Raw genomic sequence first — 16,803 nt, 5'->3', positions numbered from 1 at the left:
CAGTGTGGGATGGAGGAAGGAAAGGCTCTGGGAGGATTGGGATGAGCAGATAAAGCCAAAAGGGGTGTGATAAATCCCCAGGAAGTTTCAGCAGTGACACCTCAGGGCAGGTTTATGTGCAACAGCAGAGCCTGTCCCCAGCTGGCAGGAGGGAAATGCTGTCACCCCAAAGCTTATTTCTGCAGGTTCATTCCAGCAGGAGAAACAGGACAGAGGAGGTTTGGGTGCCCCATGGCACCCCCAGCACCCTGTCCCAGGATCCCACAGGAGCTCCTGCACTTGAGGTGGAGCTTTGCCCTCAGAGCTCCCCACAGCCTGTGCTGGTTCCTCTCAACAATACCCACCCCAGGGCTGGATCAGGCATTCCCAATCCAACATTTGGGTGCTGGGTGACCCACACTGTCCCCTCCAGCCCCTGGTGGTGCCACTGGCACACAGCCCCCTCCAGCTGTTCAAGGGAGCTCATTAAAGACCTTTGGGTGCAGCAACCAACACAGAAAAAAGATCTTCTCCCCTGGGAGGGTGGAGGGCTCTCCTTGTCCTCTCAAGGCATGGACCCATTTTTCTCTGCCCCCTTTTTGCAAAGGCGTGAGGGACCAGGACCCATCACACAGGCACAGGGCTGACAGGAAGGGAGTCACTCCCTCTAAACCACTCCAATATGGCAAGGCAATGTTAACCAGCTGGGAAAGCTCTTTAAAGACCCTTAATTAAAGGCTGGCTGTTGCACAGGCCCCTTTCCCATCCCCACCAGGAGTTTTTCCCAGTTTCCCGGCCTCTCTCCCGCTGCCCTCCATCCCTCACACTTTCCTTCCCTCTGGCATCTGCCAGCAGCATGCTGTGGCTGCCAGGGGGGGTCTTCAGCAATCAGCCATCAGTTTAAACTCAGAGTAAAAGGGAAAAAAAAAAAAGGAAAATTCCCTCACTGATGATTTCCAGGCGTGGATGGCAGAGCTGGCTGTGCCAGCCTGATCCTTCTCAGCAGTGGTTTAGTGATCTGCACCAGCACTCCCAGCCACATAAACTGGGGGAAATGGGGCTGAATCAGCCCTTACAGCTCTATTCTCTCCTCCAATACCAGCTGTGGCATCACCATGAGCCGCAAAGGCTCCAGCCATCTCCCTCCTCCTGCCCATTCCATGTGTGCCCATTCCCTGGGGAAGGACCAGTGGTGGCAGTGCCCCATCACGTGTCCTCTCTACCCCATACCCATGAGGGGTTCACAGTTAGAGCCTGGGGCTCACCTCCTGCCAGGAGAATCCTCCCAGAAAATCACCAATTTATCCTTTTGCATGATATAAATTAATTAAGCGAGGCAAGGCCTTGCTGTTTCAAATGGGAGCATAAATTTGGCATTTGCACACAATGGCTGCACACAACCACGCTGCTGCAGCCCCAAACTCCACCCCAGCAGCCCCCAAAACCAGCAGGAAGGATGCCCAAGACCTCTGGCAGCAGCCCCCATTTACCAGGCAGTGCCAGCTCCTGCTCCCTGAGCTGGGACAGCCCTGCAGAGCTGGGGGAAATCCTGCAGGGAGGTTCCAGTGCCTCCTCCCAGCATCTATAACCCACAGCACCAGCCTCACCTGGGGAATGTGGTGTGGGACAGGTGTGGGCACACACATGGCAGCAGGGAATGGGGATGAGGATGGATGGGCACTTCCAGGGAAGAGCGTGACTTTCTCTTGTTAAAGGTTATAAACACTCAAGATGAAATGTAGGACTGAAAATCAGCCCGGCTGCTCTCCTCATCTCCAGACCCACGCTAAAGCAGGGAAGTTATAACTTCTTGCTTTTGGAACTTTTTTTTTCCCTTCTTCTTCTTCTTTCTTCCCTATTTTCGTTCTTTCCCTTCTGTCCTCCTAAATCTGGTATAACAGAAAAAGGAATAAATAAAAAAATTTTGGAAAGTGCTTCCAGCCCTGCTTTTCCTGGCTTCTGGAGTGGAATGGAGAGGGAGGCCCAGAGCACAGGAACCACAAAACTTTGGATAGCTGGATTTGCAAAATCGGGTCTAGAAATGGAAACTTTGGTTAACTGAGACAGGGATGAAAACTTAATTTCATACTTGGCTACAAAGTTGGATCTTCATCATCCTCTTGCTCTGGCACTTCCCCAATTAACCTGGTGCTCCAGAGACATTTTTCCAGCTCCACGAGCACAGGGTTGTTTCTGTCATCCTCCCCTGCGCAAACAGCTGCCCAAACTCCCTCTCTCCCAGAAAACACCAGCACAGCTCAGCATCCTCTCGTTATAACTTTATTCCCAGAGGTTTTGAGCAGGAAGATCCAGCAGTGACACCTGGCCCTGAGCCTCGGGAGGAGTTTCAGAGCAATTCCTCCCAGAGAAGCTGTGGCTGCCCCTGGATCCCTGGAAGTCTTCCAGGCCAGGTTGAAACAACCTGGGACATTGGGAGGTGTCCCTGTCATGGCAGGGGTGACACTGGATGGGCTTTGAGGTCACCATTTCAGGGTTTCATGACCCTGGAGAATGAAATGTCCCGCTGGAGAAGTGCTCAGTGAGCACGCGGAATTCCAAGGAATCTGTGCTCAAGGCGAACCCTCCACGACAGCCCAAGCGGCACAGGGCTGCTGTCACCATCCCGCACTGAAACACTTTCTTTGGAAGCACATCGCTCCACTGGAGCTCTTGAAAGCACCACAAACTCCGCCGAGGTGGACTTAAAGCCTGTGCTTGGCTCAGAGCAAGGAGCCGGGAGATTTCATCCCCTTCCTACCAAAGCTGCTTTTATTGTCTTGATCTAATGAAGTGCAGACTTCACCTGGACAGAGCCATAAGTGGCTCCTCTCGGAGGCAATGAATACAAATACTTGACCTCGTGAGCTGCGGGGCAGCAATTAGTTTAAGCAGGGGGTTTGTGTAACACTTCAAAAGTCTTAATCCGTGCGGTCAGCCCTGGCACGGTATTTGCCAGAACCCATTGAGTGGTCTTAATGAGTCTGCAAAGCGAGCTTTCAATACATTTTGGGTCGCTTCAGATGCTTTAAATGGCATAGTCTATATGGTATTGTGCGGCTTTAGAAAGGGCCGGACTTTAAAAAAGTATGGTTCTCTTTCACAGGGCAGACAGAAACCATCTTTAGAGCCGGGACCCTTAACGTTTTGCATATCAATATGGCTAGGGCTGAATGCAGTCACTGAGCTGAGAAATAGGATCACTATCAGCGTTTCCAGGCTTTCACAGGCACTTGGGAAACTTTAAAGCCCTTCGCGGAGAATAATTTGGTCGAATGTCGTGGCTGGAAACAAAACCTAAACAAGCAGAGCGCAGTCCGTCATGCGGAGCTGCCAGCGAGGCTGACAAGGGGCTCCAGCCGCTCCGACATCCCATCCCCGGAGGGGCGGTGGCCAGGGGATCACAGGCCTGGGGGGACACAGCTGGGGGACCCCGAACTGGCCACAGGGTGCTGAACCCACCCCAAATCTGTTGGTTGATGGCCAAGGGTCACAGGCCTGGGGGACACAGCCAGGATGTTGGAATTCTAAAAACCTAGATTTTGAGATTTTAGTGGATAGTAATGTGTGTGAGCCAAGAGAAAAGATTTTAAGTGTTGTCTAAGTCCTTTTTCTTCACGAGTTTAAGTACTTTTCTGTAATTAAGTAAAAAAAAAAAAAACAGGGGACCCCGCACTGGGCACAGAATGCTGAATCCATCCCCACAAAAGCCGGACAACTCCGAGGACTTTGGAATTTTAACCAGACCCGGTTTCATCTCTTCTCACTCTTCCTTGGCGATTTCCTGCTTTATGCTGGTCACAAAACTCCCGGGGCTGTCACCTCGATGGCCTCTCCAAACAGAAACTGGCAGCTGTTTGCATTTCCCTCCAGCATCAACTTAAGCCTGTCCCTGTCACCTGCTCCAGGAATGAACAGGAACATGTCCAACCTCACCGACAGCCCAGAGCAAGGGGCAGGAAACAAACCTCAGCTCCAAGGACACAAGGGAGGTGCCAGGACCTGAGAGCAGGGGGAGTTCTGAGGGATAAAACACCAGGTGTGGGTGTGAAACCACCCCGGAGGTGGGAGAAAAAGGGATGAGGCTTTTTGAAGTGGTACCTACCAGGAGAGGAGGCACCTCGGCAGCACGGGCAGCTCTGAGATGCAGGTTTGGGATGCTGCATGATGCAAGACACCACAGCCAAAGCACATTTGCAAATAATGCAGGGCCTGAGGGGCCCTCCAAAACTCAGCTCATTAAAGAGACAAATACAAGTCACTAATAAGATCTTAGAAGTTAATTAAATGTTTTCCCCGTCTTTAATTAAGGGAAGAGTAGTTAGTAGAGATTAAAGTAATTTCTGCAGCCTCCCGTGATGACCCTCGATGGCTGCAGATTTGAAAAACTATTGAGATTATTGAAGTGGAAAGGCAGAGCTTGGGTAAATTGTGGAGAAGCTGGAATTTTCCTCCTAAGGGTTAGGAAGGCCCTGCTCATGGGAAGGTGATCCCTGACTTCCAATAAGCCAGGACCTGGCATTTATTCAGAACTGCTGCTCTTCATTGTTCTGCTCAGCTGGGAAATTCCTACAGACTCTTTTCCATGAACAAAAAACATCTCGAGGGTTGGGATTTGCTGCCCAACCATCCCCTGCCACCAGGGACTGTGTCACCCCCAGAGGTTGGTTCAGCAAAACTCCACTGGCTGCCCCAGGTGGATCCATGATCCCAATACTTCCACCCGGAATGTTCCCAGTTAATGAAGATCAGCAAGGCTTATATGGAAGAATACTTAATCTGCTCAGGGAGGGGACAGAGCTCATCTGTGGTTTTATTTCTTAAATATTTCTCTCTACTCCAGAAAAGTCCATTTCTTGCCAGAAAAGGTCCAATATAAATTAGAACAAAGGGAGGAGGGTGCTGGTGGGGTGTCCATGGGCATCCCTGGGTCATGATGACCATGAGCATCCCTGGATCATGATGTCCAAAAGCATTCCTGGATCATGATGTCCATGAACATCTCTGGACAACAGTGACCATGAGTGTCCCTGAACTACAATAGCCATGAGCATCCCTGGATCATGATGACCACAAGCGTCCATGAACCACGATGACCACGAACATCCCTGGATCATGATGACCACAGGCATCCCTGGACCACCATGAGCACGAGCATCTCTGGAAAACAGTGACCATGAGTGTCCCTGGACCACAATGACCACGAACATCTCTGGACCACGATGACCACGAGCATCCCTGGATCATGATGACCACAGGCATCCCTGGACCACCATGAGCACGAGCATCTCTGGAAAACAGTGACCATGAGCATCCCTGGACCATGATGACCACGGGCATCCCTAGACCACAGTGACCATGAGTGTCCCAGGATCATGATGACCGTGAGCATCCCTGGACCGCAGTCCTGGCAGCCCAGGTACCAGCCCAGCAGCGTGCCCTGGGGATGGGCTCAGTCCCACCCAAAATCCTGCCCTGTCATCTGATAGAACTTCATGTTGAAGGGTCTGTAGAACTCCCGCAGGCGCTGCACCACCTGCCCGTCGATTCTGGGGTGTGGCCGCCCCTTGGATTTCCCCAGGCAGCGAGGTCTGCTCCCCCCTTCGGGCTTCTTCAGGCAGGGAAAGCCCTTGGTCTCATTAAAATAGAAATGTTTGTCCGTCACCACCCTCTGGAGCCCCAGGAAGTCCTGGACATGGCCCATCTCCCCAGCGGGGTCACTGACCAGCCTCTCCCCACTGACAAAGAGGAATTTGGAGAGGGGGAAGTACTGCAGCCAATTCTCCAGGTGCTTGGCGTAGATCCCGATCCTCACCGCGCTCCAGCTCGTGTCGATCAGTCCCGTGCTGAGGTTTTTGAAGGCCAGGGCCTGGAAGCTGGGGATGGAGGGGTTTTTGGAGAGGGTCTGTGTGTAGTCCGAGATGGCTCTGGTGACAGGGTTCCGCACCACCACGATCAGCTTCATGTCCCGGGACATGTTGTGGATGCGCCGCGGGGCCTCCTTGGTGACAAAGTAGCTGGGTGTCTTCTCCATGGTGATCTGCCCCTCCAGGGTCCGTGGCATCAGGCTCCTGAGGAGAGAGGGACACGGTCAGGGCTCAGCTGCTCCCACTTGATGTCACAGCAGGAAGGAACAAGCCCCCAAATCCAGCTAGAAATGCTCAGGGGCCTCCCAACCACAGCCACATCTCCCCTTTCCTTCCTGCCCTGCCTTGTCACACCCCTCTGGTCACCTCATCATCCCCAAAACCCTTCCTGGAGCCCCCGTGCTCCAGCCTCTCTGCCTATCTCAGCATTTCCTTTGTCTCTTTTGGATTGAAATCCCAAAATCCTCGGAGTCTGTTCCTGGGAAGCTGCTCCCTGTCACTCTGCCGCACCAGCAGCATCCACAGGGCACCTGCAGGATGCTGTTCCTCTTTAGAATTCTTTCCCAGCCCTGGAAATCCCTCCTGCCTTTCTCCTCCACCCAGTTTCAGTGGGTGATGGGCATCTCAACACAAATATTTTGGGACGGGGTTGGTTTTCATGTCCTGGGGGTTTCAACTCGCCCCGTGGGACTGCAGAGGAAAATCTCATCACGGGAGTGATGCCCAAGCGCCAGCTGGGAGTGGAGATGCCCACCAAAGCCTCCAGACTGGGAGCAGTTAAAGCCAGAAAAAGACTGTTTCCTTTTCAAAAGAAAGGCAGGAAAAAAAAACCCGAGGGCCCAGCCATTGTGCCGGCTAAAATTCACTGCTCTGATTGTTCCCTCGTGCACTTTAATGAGGCATTAATTGCCGCAGAAATTACCCAACCGTGTCACCCCCGTGTGACAGAGCGGGTCCTCCCTGCCACCAGCAGCACAGGCACCTGCCCCGCTGCCCTGCACATGCTCATCTGAAATCACCAAATCCTGGGATGTTTGGGAAGAGACCTCAGGGATCATCCAGTGCCACCAGGGACACCTTCCACCACCGCAGGGTGCTCCAATCCCCAATGTCCAACCTGGCCTGGGACATTTCCAGCCGCGGATTCTCTGGGAATTCCATCCCACTGCTCTCGGGGCTGTGCCTGGCAGGGTCCCCAGGCGGCTGGGGACAGGGACAGCGACAGGGGGGAGCCACAGCTCTGCCCAGCAGCAGCTGCTCCTTATGTAATGGGAAAAGCTTGAGGCTTTCTGGGATTTTCCCCCTGGACTCTGGAAAGAACACTTTATTAAAAGCATTCGTGAGCGACGCTGGGCCCCCACAGCTCCCTCCCCCAAATGAGAGGCAGAAGCCATTTGTGGCTTTCCCCCACCACCACCACTTTTATTTTAATTTTTGCACAGTGCCAGCGTTTTTAGAGCCACCTCCTGTCCCTGGTGCTCTCACCCGGCAGCACAGCCCCTCTATTTGGCACCACTGGGATGCCCTTCGAGGATCCATGAATCCCAGGGCAGCCATGGGTGATTTTTTCCGTCCTTTCCAGCACTTTTTCCCCCACACCACAAATAACTGCACTTACCAGACTGACACCTTCCCAAACAGGGGTCAGACCCATCCCTGAGCTGGTCCACAGCCAAGGAAAAGCCAAGGGATTGGGATTTACTGGGAGCACAGCACAGCTCCACCCACTTGCTGGGCTTTCCCGGCCAGCCAAGCGTCCTTGACTTTCATTCCATTCAGGAAATGCCTCAGGGTTTTCCAGGCTGCTCCAGCAGCTCCTCCCGGCAGCTTCCTGAGGCACCCCTGTGGTGTTTCCCTGGATGCCTCCCGGAATTCTGAACGGCTCCTTCCTCATCCTCATCCTCACCCCACCCCAACTCTCTCAGCAAACCTGGGCTGGGGGCTTGAACCAGTTCTGATCCTCGGTGGGCAATAAATTGTTTATTACCAATAATTGTTTATTATTGCTGGGGATGGGAGACCCTGCAGAACCCACGTTAAACCTGCCCAGGACACCTCCAGGGATGGGGCAGGCACAGCCCCCTCTGGAAAACCTCTTTTATCCCTCCCTTCCTCCTGCAGAGGGACATGGGGGCCAGGTTGAGCCATCCAGGGCAACCACATCATCCACAGCTTAATTACAATGCAATTAACAGGAGTTTTAATCAAAGCCCGGGTTGATGGAGTGCCGGGAGCTTTAGTCCCTGAAATGCCCCATCCCAGAGACATTCTGGGATCCCATTCCAAGCATTAATTGTGCAACACCCCCTCTTCCTCAGCAAGCCCAAGCATTTCCAGCTCCTCTCGGGATAATTAAGCATTTCACGTTTTCATTAACGCCTTAACGCTTCTCCTAAATTACCCCGGTTAATTATTGATAACACCCGGCTCCCTCCAGATCTGGCTTCGACTGGCAAAGAGCAGAGCCAGGCTTTGTTGTGCTTCACTTTAGCCCAAACATTAGGAACTTTAATTAATTTTACGGTTAATTTTTATTGACCTTAAGAGAGCACCGTGGGAATGCCAAGCAGTGCCTGCAGGTACAGGACACGGCACTGGGGAGCCTTGGAAGGAACTGGGATTTCCAGAGGAGGGCTAAAACCCTTTTACCTCTCTATTAAGCTGATATTTTTTTGTTTTTAATTAATAAAACAACTGGCACTCCAGAGGAATCAGAACAGGGCTTTCCTACGTGGAGATATTCAACACATAAAAATGCTTCCTAGGTTAAGGTGACACACAATAAATTACCGCAGATAAAACGATGATAAAAATGCAGAAAGCTGCATTAAATAGTGATTAACAGCCACAGCAGGCAGGGAATCAAAGCAGACTTCAAACACTGGGCCAACAAAACTTTCCAGAGTTAATTAGTTCACGATTCCTGATGATTTTTTGGAGCAGAACTCCTCCCAACACCGAGCTGAGAGATCAGGGGATGCGCTCTCAGGAGATAGATAAGTAAGTCTCCAGCCCAAAGCATCCCTGAGTTATCAGGCAGGGCAGCTCCAGGAAGAAAATTAACTCTATCCCAGCCCAAAGCAGGAGAGCACACACAACAGAGTGTTGGGTGCTATGGGGTCAGGATGATGGTTGCTATGGGGTCAAGTGGATGGGTGCTGTGGGGTCAGGGGTGCCATGGGGTCAGGGGTGCCACGGGGTCAAGGGGATGGGTACTGTGGGGTCAGGAGGATGGGTCCTATGGGGTCAAGGGGATGGGTGCTATGGGATCCTACAGGTTCTATGTTATTACCAAAATGAGAATAAAAGGTGGGGGATAAAACCCCTCTCCATCATTATTTTTAAAAACTGAACCCTGACAAAAAAAAAAAAAAAAAAAAAACCCAGACAAAAGGAGTGAAAGTCAGGGCTTCCTGCCAGAGGGGGGACATGACTGGGAGCTCTACAGGACAAATAGAGTGACTCTTTAAAGGCACCGAGATGAGCCTGGGGACACTGGGGACAAAACCAGTGGGGTGTAGTGACAGCTCTGCCATCCCCGGGCCGGGCAGGGGACACCCCGCGGCCCCAGGGGACACCCCCACCGCGGCCAGGGTGACAGGTAGCCGGGACAGGACACCCCCCGGGGAGGGGGACAGAACCGGTTTTGTGTAAATGTAAGAGTTTGGAAGCGGGAGAGGAGCCGGAGCTCGGGACAGATTTCTCCTCCGGTGGTGGCAGTGGCAGACACCCGGTGCCACCCGGATCTGCATATCAATGTCCTCGCGCTTATCGCAGCCGGGACAAGGCGGCTTTTGTGGCCCCACGGTGGTTCTCCAGTGTCAAACTCTGGAAAGTCAGAGATTTCCCGGCCTTTTCCTTGCAGGCAGCTCGAATAGCAGCACACAGAAAGGTGGGAAACAGCAGGGAGGGGATGTGGGGAGGGGCAGATCCAGCCCCGTGTCCCTGTTTCCCACTGCTGGGGGATGTGGCACGGCCCTGTCCCTCAAAAAGGGGTGAGCAGCTGTGCTCGGCCCCATCCCGGCCTCTCCATCTTCGCCTCCTTCCTGCAGGAATCTGTTGGATCAGGGCAGGGCACGGCACAGACTGAGCTGGGAGGGATGGACTGGGAAGGGATGGACTGGAATAGATGAACTGTAAGAGGGAGGTAGATGAACTGGGAGGGTTAAATTGGGACGGATGAACTGGGAAGAGATGAACTGGGAGGGTTAAATTGAGAAGGCTGAACTGGGAGGGATGAACTGGGAAGGATGAACTCCCCAAGCCGCCCGGGAGTAAATTAGCCCACGTTCCCTTTTACCCTAGTTACCGAGCTGTTCCCCCTCGCCTTCCCCAGCAGGTCCGGCAGAGCCCCCCCAGCGCTCCCCAGCCCCGAGCCGCCTCCATTCGTTTTGATTCTTTCACCAATTCAAAAACGTGCAAATAAGGCCGCGGCTTTCCCCATCAGGCCTGGCCGGGAGCTAATTGGCTTTAAGCAGGGAGCCCTGAATATGCTGATGAGGGCAGTAACAAGGCTGGGATGCGCCTGGAAGGGGAGCCAAGCCCTGGGCTCCACCACGGCCTGACTGATACACGTCAATTAACAAGCAGGCAGATAATTTATTAATACCCCTTTGCGCCCCTCTGCCCTTTGCTCCTAATTACAGTTTGATACATGAAACAGCGAGGGGGCATCCCCAGGGGCTCCTCCTGCCTCCCCAGAAGCTCCAAATTCCCCCCTCACCCCAGAGCTGGGGGGTCTCCAGCCCACACAAAGGACCTCGGAGCTCTCCCACCGCCACACCACGGGGGACATGGGTCCCTGGGTTGGGATTCGGGTGGATAAAGAGCCGAGGAGGAGGAGGAAAATGTGCTGGATTGTGCCAGGGCTGGTCCCTTCAGGGTCCGAGCCCTCCCCGAGGGGCTGCAGAGCAGGGGGGAGGCAGCACTGGGGTCTGGGGGGGGCTCTTGGGTTGGACATCAGATGTGAAGGCAAAGGCGAGAAACTGGAGCCAACATTTGCATTTCTAATTGCGAGGCCGCTTTCAGCAGTCACCCGACACCCGGTTATCAACCCCCACAAAAACCGGGGCTGGCAAACACCCGGGGCTGCCTTTCCCATCCAGAAACTCTCCCCGAGCCCTCGGTATCCCAGATTTCCTGGTGGGAAGGTGAGGAAAAGGCCACAGCCACTTCAGTTCCCACAGCCCAGAATTTCCATGGCATTTCCGTGCCCATCCTGCCCATGTGGATGGCCAGAGGCTGCAATTATGGGCAGCTCCAGGCCCTGGAGGATTCTGGAGAGCAGGAATTGGCCTCAGTCAGGCCACAGCTCCTTCCCTGCACTGGAGAAGAGGCTCGTTGGTCTCTTAATGGGGTTTGGGATGACCCTTCCTCACCCTTCTCCACTCTGGAGTGGCTACAATATATGGGGTCACCCCAAAAATGCCACCTGAACTCCCCAGGGACACTGCCAGGAACCCCTCACAGCCAGCACCACTGGGCCTGTCCCTGATGGAGTCCAAAAAAGGGCACCCAGGGACTCCTTCTCCCTGAAGGGATCAAAAAAGGGCACCCAGGGGCTCCTCGTGGAGCATCCAGGGACTCCTTCTCCCTGATGGAGTTTGAATATCTGTGAGTGAAAACAGGTGGGAAACAGAACAGCTCCATGAATCCCCAAAAACCCTTCAGAAAATGGGGCCTGGTACGTGCCATGGTATAATTGATGCCATGAATAATTTTGGGCATTGAATACCCAAAAACCCTTCCAAAAATGGAGGCTGGCACATGCCCAACCATGATGGGACACTGAATCCCCCAAAAAAACCCCTCAGAACATGGGGGCTGGAAGGTGCCCAGCTTGGTGAATCCCCAAAAAACCCTCAGAAAACAGGGGCTGGAAGGTGCCCAGCCTGGTGTGACCCTCCCTGCCCAGGGAGGACAGGGCTGCACTCCCAGCTCTCCATCCCTGTGCAGTGGATCCTCTCAGCGCTGGCAGCAATCAGGAATCCCCTGTCCCCAGTGTCCCTTTGATTCTCAGCCAGGGGACAGCCTGTGGCAGGTGTCCTGCCTGTGACCCGGGTCAGTCGAGGGCTCTGATCTCCAAATGACCCTTTCCCAGCAGTGCCCGTGTGTCCCGAGCTCAAACAGCTTGCAGATGAAGGAGCAACAGACTGGAGATGATTTATTCAGGAATTAAAGCTTCAGTACCCCTTTTAAAGGCTGCTCCTCGGCACTGTCAGCCTTCATTGCACACAATTAAAGGGCTCGGCTGCCCCAGCCCCCGCTCCTGCCTGCCAGGGGAAGGAAATCAAACAAAACCGACCCCACCCCCGGCCCCGGGGGGGCTCTGCTGAAGGATTCGGGAGCTCGGGGTAGGAGCAGCTCTGAGCTCCAGCCTGGGAAGCTGCTCCAGCTCCGGTCTCTGCTGGGGATGGAGCACTTGGTTTGGTCCCCGTTCACAGGAGGGGTTGGAGCCCTCGTGGTTGTCGGTGCAAAGGCTGTTCCTGCAGCTGGAGCTGCACTGGGGAGGATTTATCTCTCCTGGTTATCCCTTTCCTCTTTATTCCTTCTCCTGGTTATCCCTCATCCTGGTTATCCCCTCATGCTGGTTATGCCTTCTCGTTGTTACCCCTCTTCCTCTTTATTCATCATCCTCTTTATTCATCTTCCTGGTTATTCGTCCTGGTTATTCCTTCTCCTCGTTATCCCCCATTCTGGTTATCTCCCATCCTCATTATCCCTTTTCCTGGTTATCCCTCCTCCTGGTTATTCCTTCTCCTGGTTATCCCCTTCCTCTTTATTCCTTCTCCTGGTTATCCCCCTATCCTGGTTATTGCTCCTCCTGGTTATCCCTCCTCTTCTTTATTCTTCCTGCTGGTTATCCCCCATCCTGGTTATCCTTTCCCCTCTTTATCCTTCCCCCTCTTTATCCCTCTGGAGCGAACTCTGCCCCTGCAGCAGCTCAGCACCTTCCGTGCACTGAAGGCGCTGCAAACTCCACTCGAATTCCCAGCCAGGCTCCAGTTCCCCTCTCCCACCCGGGCGGGGAGATGGGGATAAACCCCGGCAGGGTCGGGATGAATCCTTCCCTTCCCAGCCATGAGAGCTGCGGTGCCTGCGGGGAGCAGCCAGCTCCCGCGGGCTGGAGCAGCAGGAATTCAATGAAAAGCTTCCTTCCCTCTTAAGAAAGAAAGGGAAGAAATCCCCTGGCAGCAGCAGCGCCGGGATAATCCCTTTCCAAGGCAGTAAATTTCCCTGCAGCTCCCCCGGCGAGTAATCCGGCGGATTATTGCACCTTTCAGCACAGGCAGCCTTTAAACAGCCTCTCCCCTCGCCTAAATCTGGTGCTTTGTGACCTGACCTGCTGTCTGAGCAGGGGGAAACACAAATTACCCTCCTCTGAACCCGCAAGGCAGACACTGGTGACAGATTTTATCCCCCTGGTAACGGGGATCCTTGGGAGCGCCAATAAATAAGGAAAAAAAAAATTGCTCTTGGAGCTGCTGGGAAGGGGACCACACAAACCCTGACTGTCCTGAGGTTTCTTTAAAAAAAATCAGAATTAAAAATCCCCGAGACCACTCTGTCTAAAGCCCTTGTTTTCAATTACAAATAAAAAAATTACTCTCATTAGTTCTTACTAAATTATCCCCTCACAGCAACAGGGCTGGTCCTGCCGGCTGGTTTCCCACCTTGATGGAGGAGAGCACAGGAAAGGCATAAATAAAGGCCACAAAAATCCTTGAGGTTTTCAGGTTTACAATTACACAGACATAGGAATTCTTCCACTTCCTGATGCTTCTCCAGCCTGGCCTTGGACACTCCCAGGGATGGAGCAGCCACAGCTTCTCTGGGAATCTGTGTCAGGGCCTCATCACCCTCTCAGGGAAAGATTTCCTGGGAAGGATTTATTCCCAATATCCCATCCCTGTCCCAGTGAAGCCATTCCCCCTTGTCCTGTCACCCCCATCCCCTCGCTGCCACCTCCCAGGGGACACTGGTTGGGGACACTGGCTGGGGACACTCCCAGCCCACGGGCAGCGCTCCCTTGAGCCACAAGCTCTCAGCTAATTAGCCCGGCCTAATTAAGCAGGGCACGGCGCAGGTGGCAGGACCCGCATCCCCCCGTGCGGCTGCAATCCCTGCTCGTGTCCCAGTCCCGGGGGATTTATTCTGGAGATTTAAATCTTGAATAAATCTGGAGGATTTATTCTAATTCTGGAGAATTCCATCCTGCGCATCCCGGCCCAGCCCCGCTACAGGTGCGGGGGGAAGGAAGGAAGGAAGGAAGGAAGGAAGGAAGGAAGGAAGGAAGGAAGGAAGGAAGGAAGGAAGGAAGGAAGGAAGGAAGGAAGGAAGGAAGGAAGGAAGGAAGGAAGGAAGGAAGGAAGGAAGGAAGGAAGGAAGGAATGCACGCATGTCTGGCAGAGCCAGCCCCTCCCGCCGCCCGCCAATTGACAGCTGCTCCGATTTGATCAGCAGCTGCTGACGAGGCATCAGACAAGTCCCTGGAGCCATGAATAATTTCAGGGTATTCGTGTTTATTTGATCTCAGTATGGGGCAGCCCCGGAGCCCGGCGGAGCCGCGGGCAAGGGGCAGCCGGGCTCTCCAGATGGTGGCTCCGAGGCCACCGTGGGCAGGGCTGGCTGTCCCCTGGTCCTGCTCCTCGCCCTCGCCTTGCACAACCAGCGGGACGAGGAAAAAGGTCTCCCCAACAGCTTTCGGGGAATAGGAAAGATCCTCCCAGCCTCACCATTCATAACATCACCCATTCCAGTGGCTTCAAGTCCAGTTTCTCCTCTTTCAAAAGGACAAAAAGGAGCATTTCTGGGCTCGGGTGCCACGTGCCAGGGCCACCAGGTCCCGCTGGCATCACCAAAGGTTCAGATGTTGGGAAGGGATTAATCAGGGTTGGATCTGATCAGAAGAAATCAAAGATCAAAGATGTGAGAGCTCATCCATCTCATGGAAGCTTCTGCAAAAACCATTTCCCAGTCTGGCTCTGCCCCAAGTCCTGCTTGAAATTGATATAAATACATAAATATTGTTGGCTTTTCACAAATATTAAGATAAATGCTGTATGTATAATGTTAAAACGGTTTATAAATACAGTTTTTATTTCTGCTATTAGCAAAAATCAAGGATAGTAGTAATAGTTGATATAGTTAATATAATATTAAATATAATAGTTAATATATATAATTAATAAAATAGTTAACGATAATAGTTAATAGAGTTTAAACTGTTAATATATTAATTAATATATTAGTTAATATATAGTTAATATATATTTAAACTGTCTGCTTAACTGGAATAACATCCAGTGAACATATAATGAAGATGCTACTACTCACAGACCAACTATGAACACCTGCCATCTATAGAAATTATAGACCAAAGCTCAAATTAGCAGTGATAATGAAGATTAATTAAAACCACAACTAAAAAAACTCTCTGCATGCTCTAAAAAAGCAAACTCAAGGAGAGGCCATGTTTAACAGTTCCTAGAATATGGAAATTAGCTTATGGAAAAGTTGAAATATGCAAAAGGGTGTCTAAGTATACAACAAGCTGATATGATAGAAGTAGTATTTAAGGAGCATTTATATGAAGGAGTATTATTTATTAAAGTATTTATCTCTAAAGATAATAGGTGTGCTCTTGGCTAAATGTTAAGCACTTAGCCATTAACTCTTGGCTTTATTTTTGTCTCCTATTGTCTTTAATTAAACTTTTTAAATTTTACCCAAAATGTCAACCTTGGGGGTTTGTTTGTTTGTTTTTCACAAAATCCTGAGTGAAACTTCAACCACAAGCTGTTCTGAGGCACTTCCAGGAGCGCCTCATTTCCAGCTCAGCAAACATCCATCAGTGCTCACAGGGCTGGCACTGGGGATCCATCAGCACCAATTCCAGGCTCAAGTTTAAACTCTCTTGGCCAGACCCACAAAGGAATTTGGGAACACCGAGATCAGCAGTGACTCTGCACCTCAATCCCCTGACGAAGGGGATCCCACTCACCTCCCATCCCAAAACTGAGCCAGTGTCTCGCTCTGCCCTGCTCCCCCTCCCTCCAGTCTAGCCCTGTTTGGAGACACCCTGTGTCCCCCAACACCAAATCCCTGTTTGGGGACACCTCATGACCCCAAAACCAAATCCCTGTTCGGGGACACCCTGTGCCCCCAACACCAAATCCATGTTTGGGGACACCCCATGACCCCACAAGCAAATCCATGTTTGGGGCACTCCGTGTTCCCCAACACCAAATAAATTCCTGTTTGGGGATATGCTGTGACTTCAAAACCAAATCCCTGTTTGGGGACACACTGTGCCCCCCAGCACCAAGTCCCTGTTTGGGGACACCCCATGACCCCCTAACACCAAATTCATTTTTGGGGACACCCTGTGACCCCCAATACCAAATAAATCCCTGTTTGGGGACACTCTGTGCCCCCAACACCAAATCTCTGTTTGGGGACACCCAGCAGTAGGGTCTGAGCAGAAGGAGCCCTGTGGGGACAGGAGAGGGGACAGAGCCAGCAGTACCTGGCTCTGTGTGACCATCAGAGCTCCAGGAACATCCCAAAGGGATTCCAGAGCTGTGGGGTCTGGCCCGAGGGAGGGAAATCTCCATCTTGGGGCAATTACCTGAGTTCAGACAAACCCCCGAGGGTGCCTGGGCTGGGTTCCAGGGCTGGCAGAGCAGTGGCATCATCTGCAGCCCCGTGCTTGGCTGGGCACAGGGACCCTCAGGGGTCTGTGGGATCCAGGGGAGGGAGCAGATGTCCCACAGAGCCCGTGGGGTACTCAAGTGTGGGACAGGAGGGGACAGGGACAGCGATGTCACAACTGAAGGAGGGGCTGAAATGTGCTGAGGCAGCAGTGGTAGAGCCCTGGTGCCCAGGGAAGGAGGATCCAGGAATTCCCATTTTCCCAGGGTGGCTGTAATGCCTTTGACAGCTCAGGCAGGTGATGGAG

At 52.6% G+C, this 16,803-nt stretch overlaps 1 protein-coding gene across 1 annotated transcript in view; it reads right to left on the bottom strand.

Moving 5' to 3' along the window:
- Positions 1–4,884: 4,884 nt before the first annotated feature.
- Positions 4,885–16,803, bottom strand: part of HS3ST6 (heparan sulfate-glucosamine 3-sulfotransferase 6) — a gene marked incomplete at its 5' end in the record, with an annotated part of 32,858 nt that continues 20,939 nt past the window's right edge. The window contains one exon of the mRNA XM_083872838.1: positions 4,885–6,047. Coding sequence (XP_083728964.1) covers positions 5,429–6,047 — 619 coding nt within the window. The 3' untranslated portion in view covers positions 4,885–5,428. The remainder of the gene's footprint in view (positions 6,048–16,803) is intronic.

Source organism: Zosterops lateralis (assembly GCF_965231275.1).
Source record: "Zosterops lateralis genome assembly, chromosome: 15".
Taxonomy (NCBI): domain Eukaryota; kingdom Metazoa; phylum Chordata; class Aves; order Passeriformes; family Zosteropidae; genus Zosterops; species Zosterops lateralis.
This window is presented reverse-complemented; position numbering and strand designations above follow the sequence as displayed.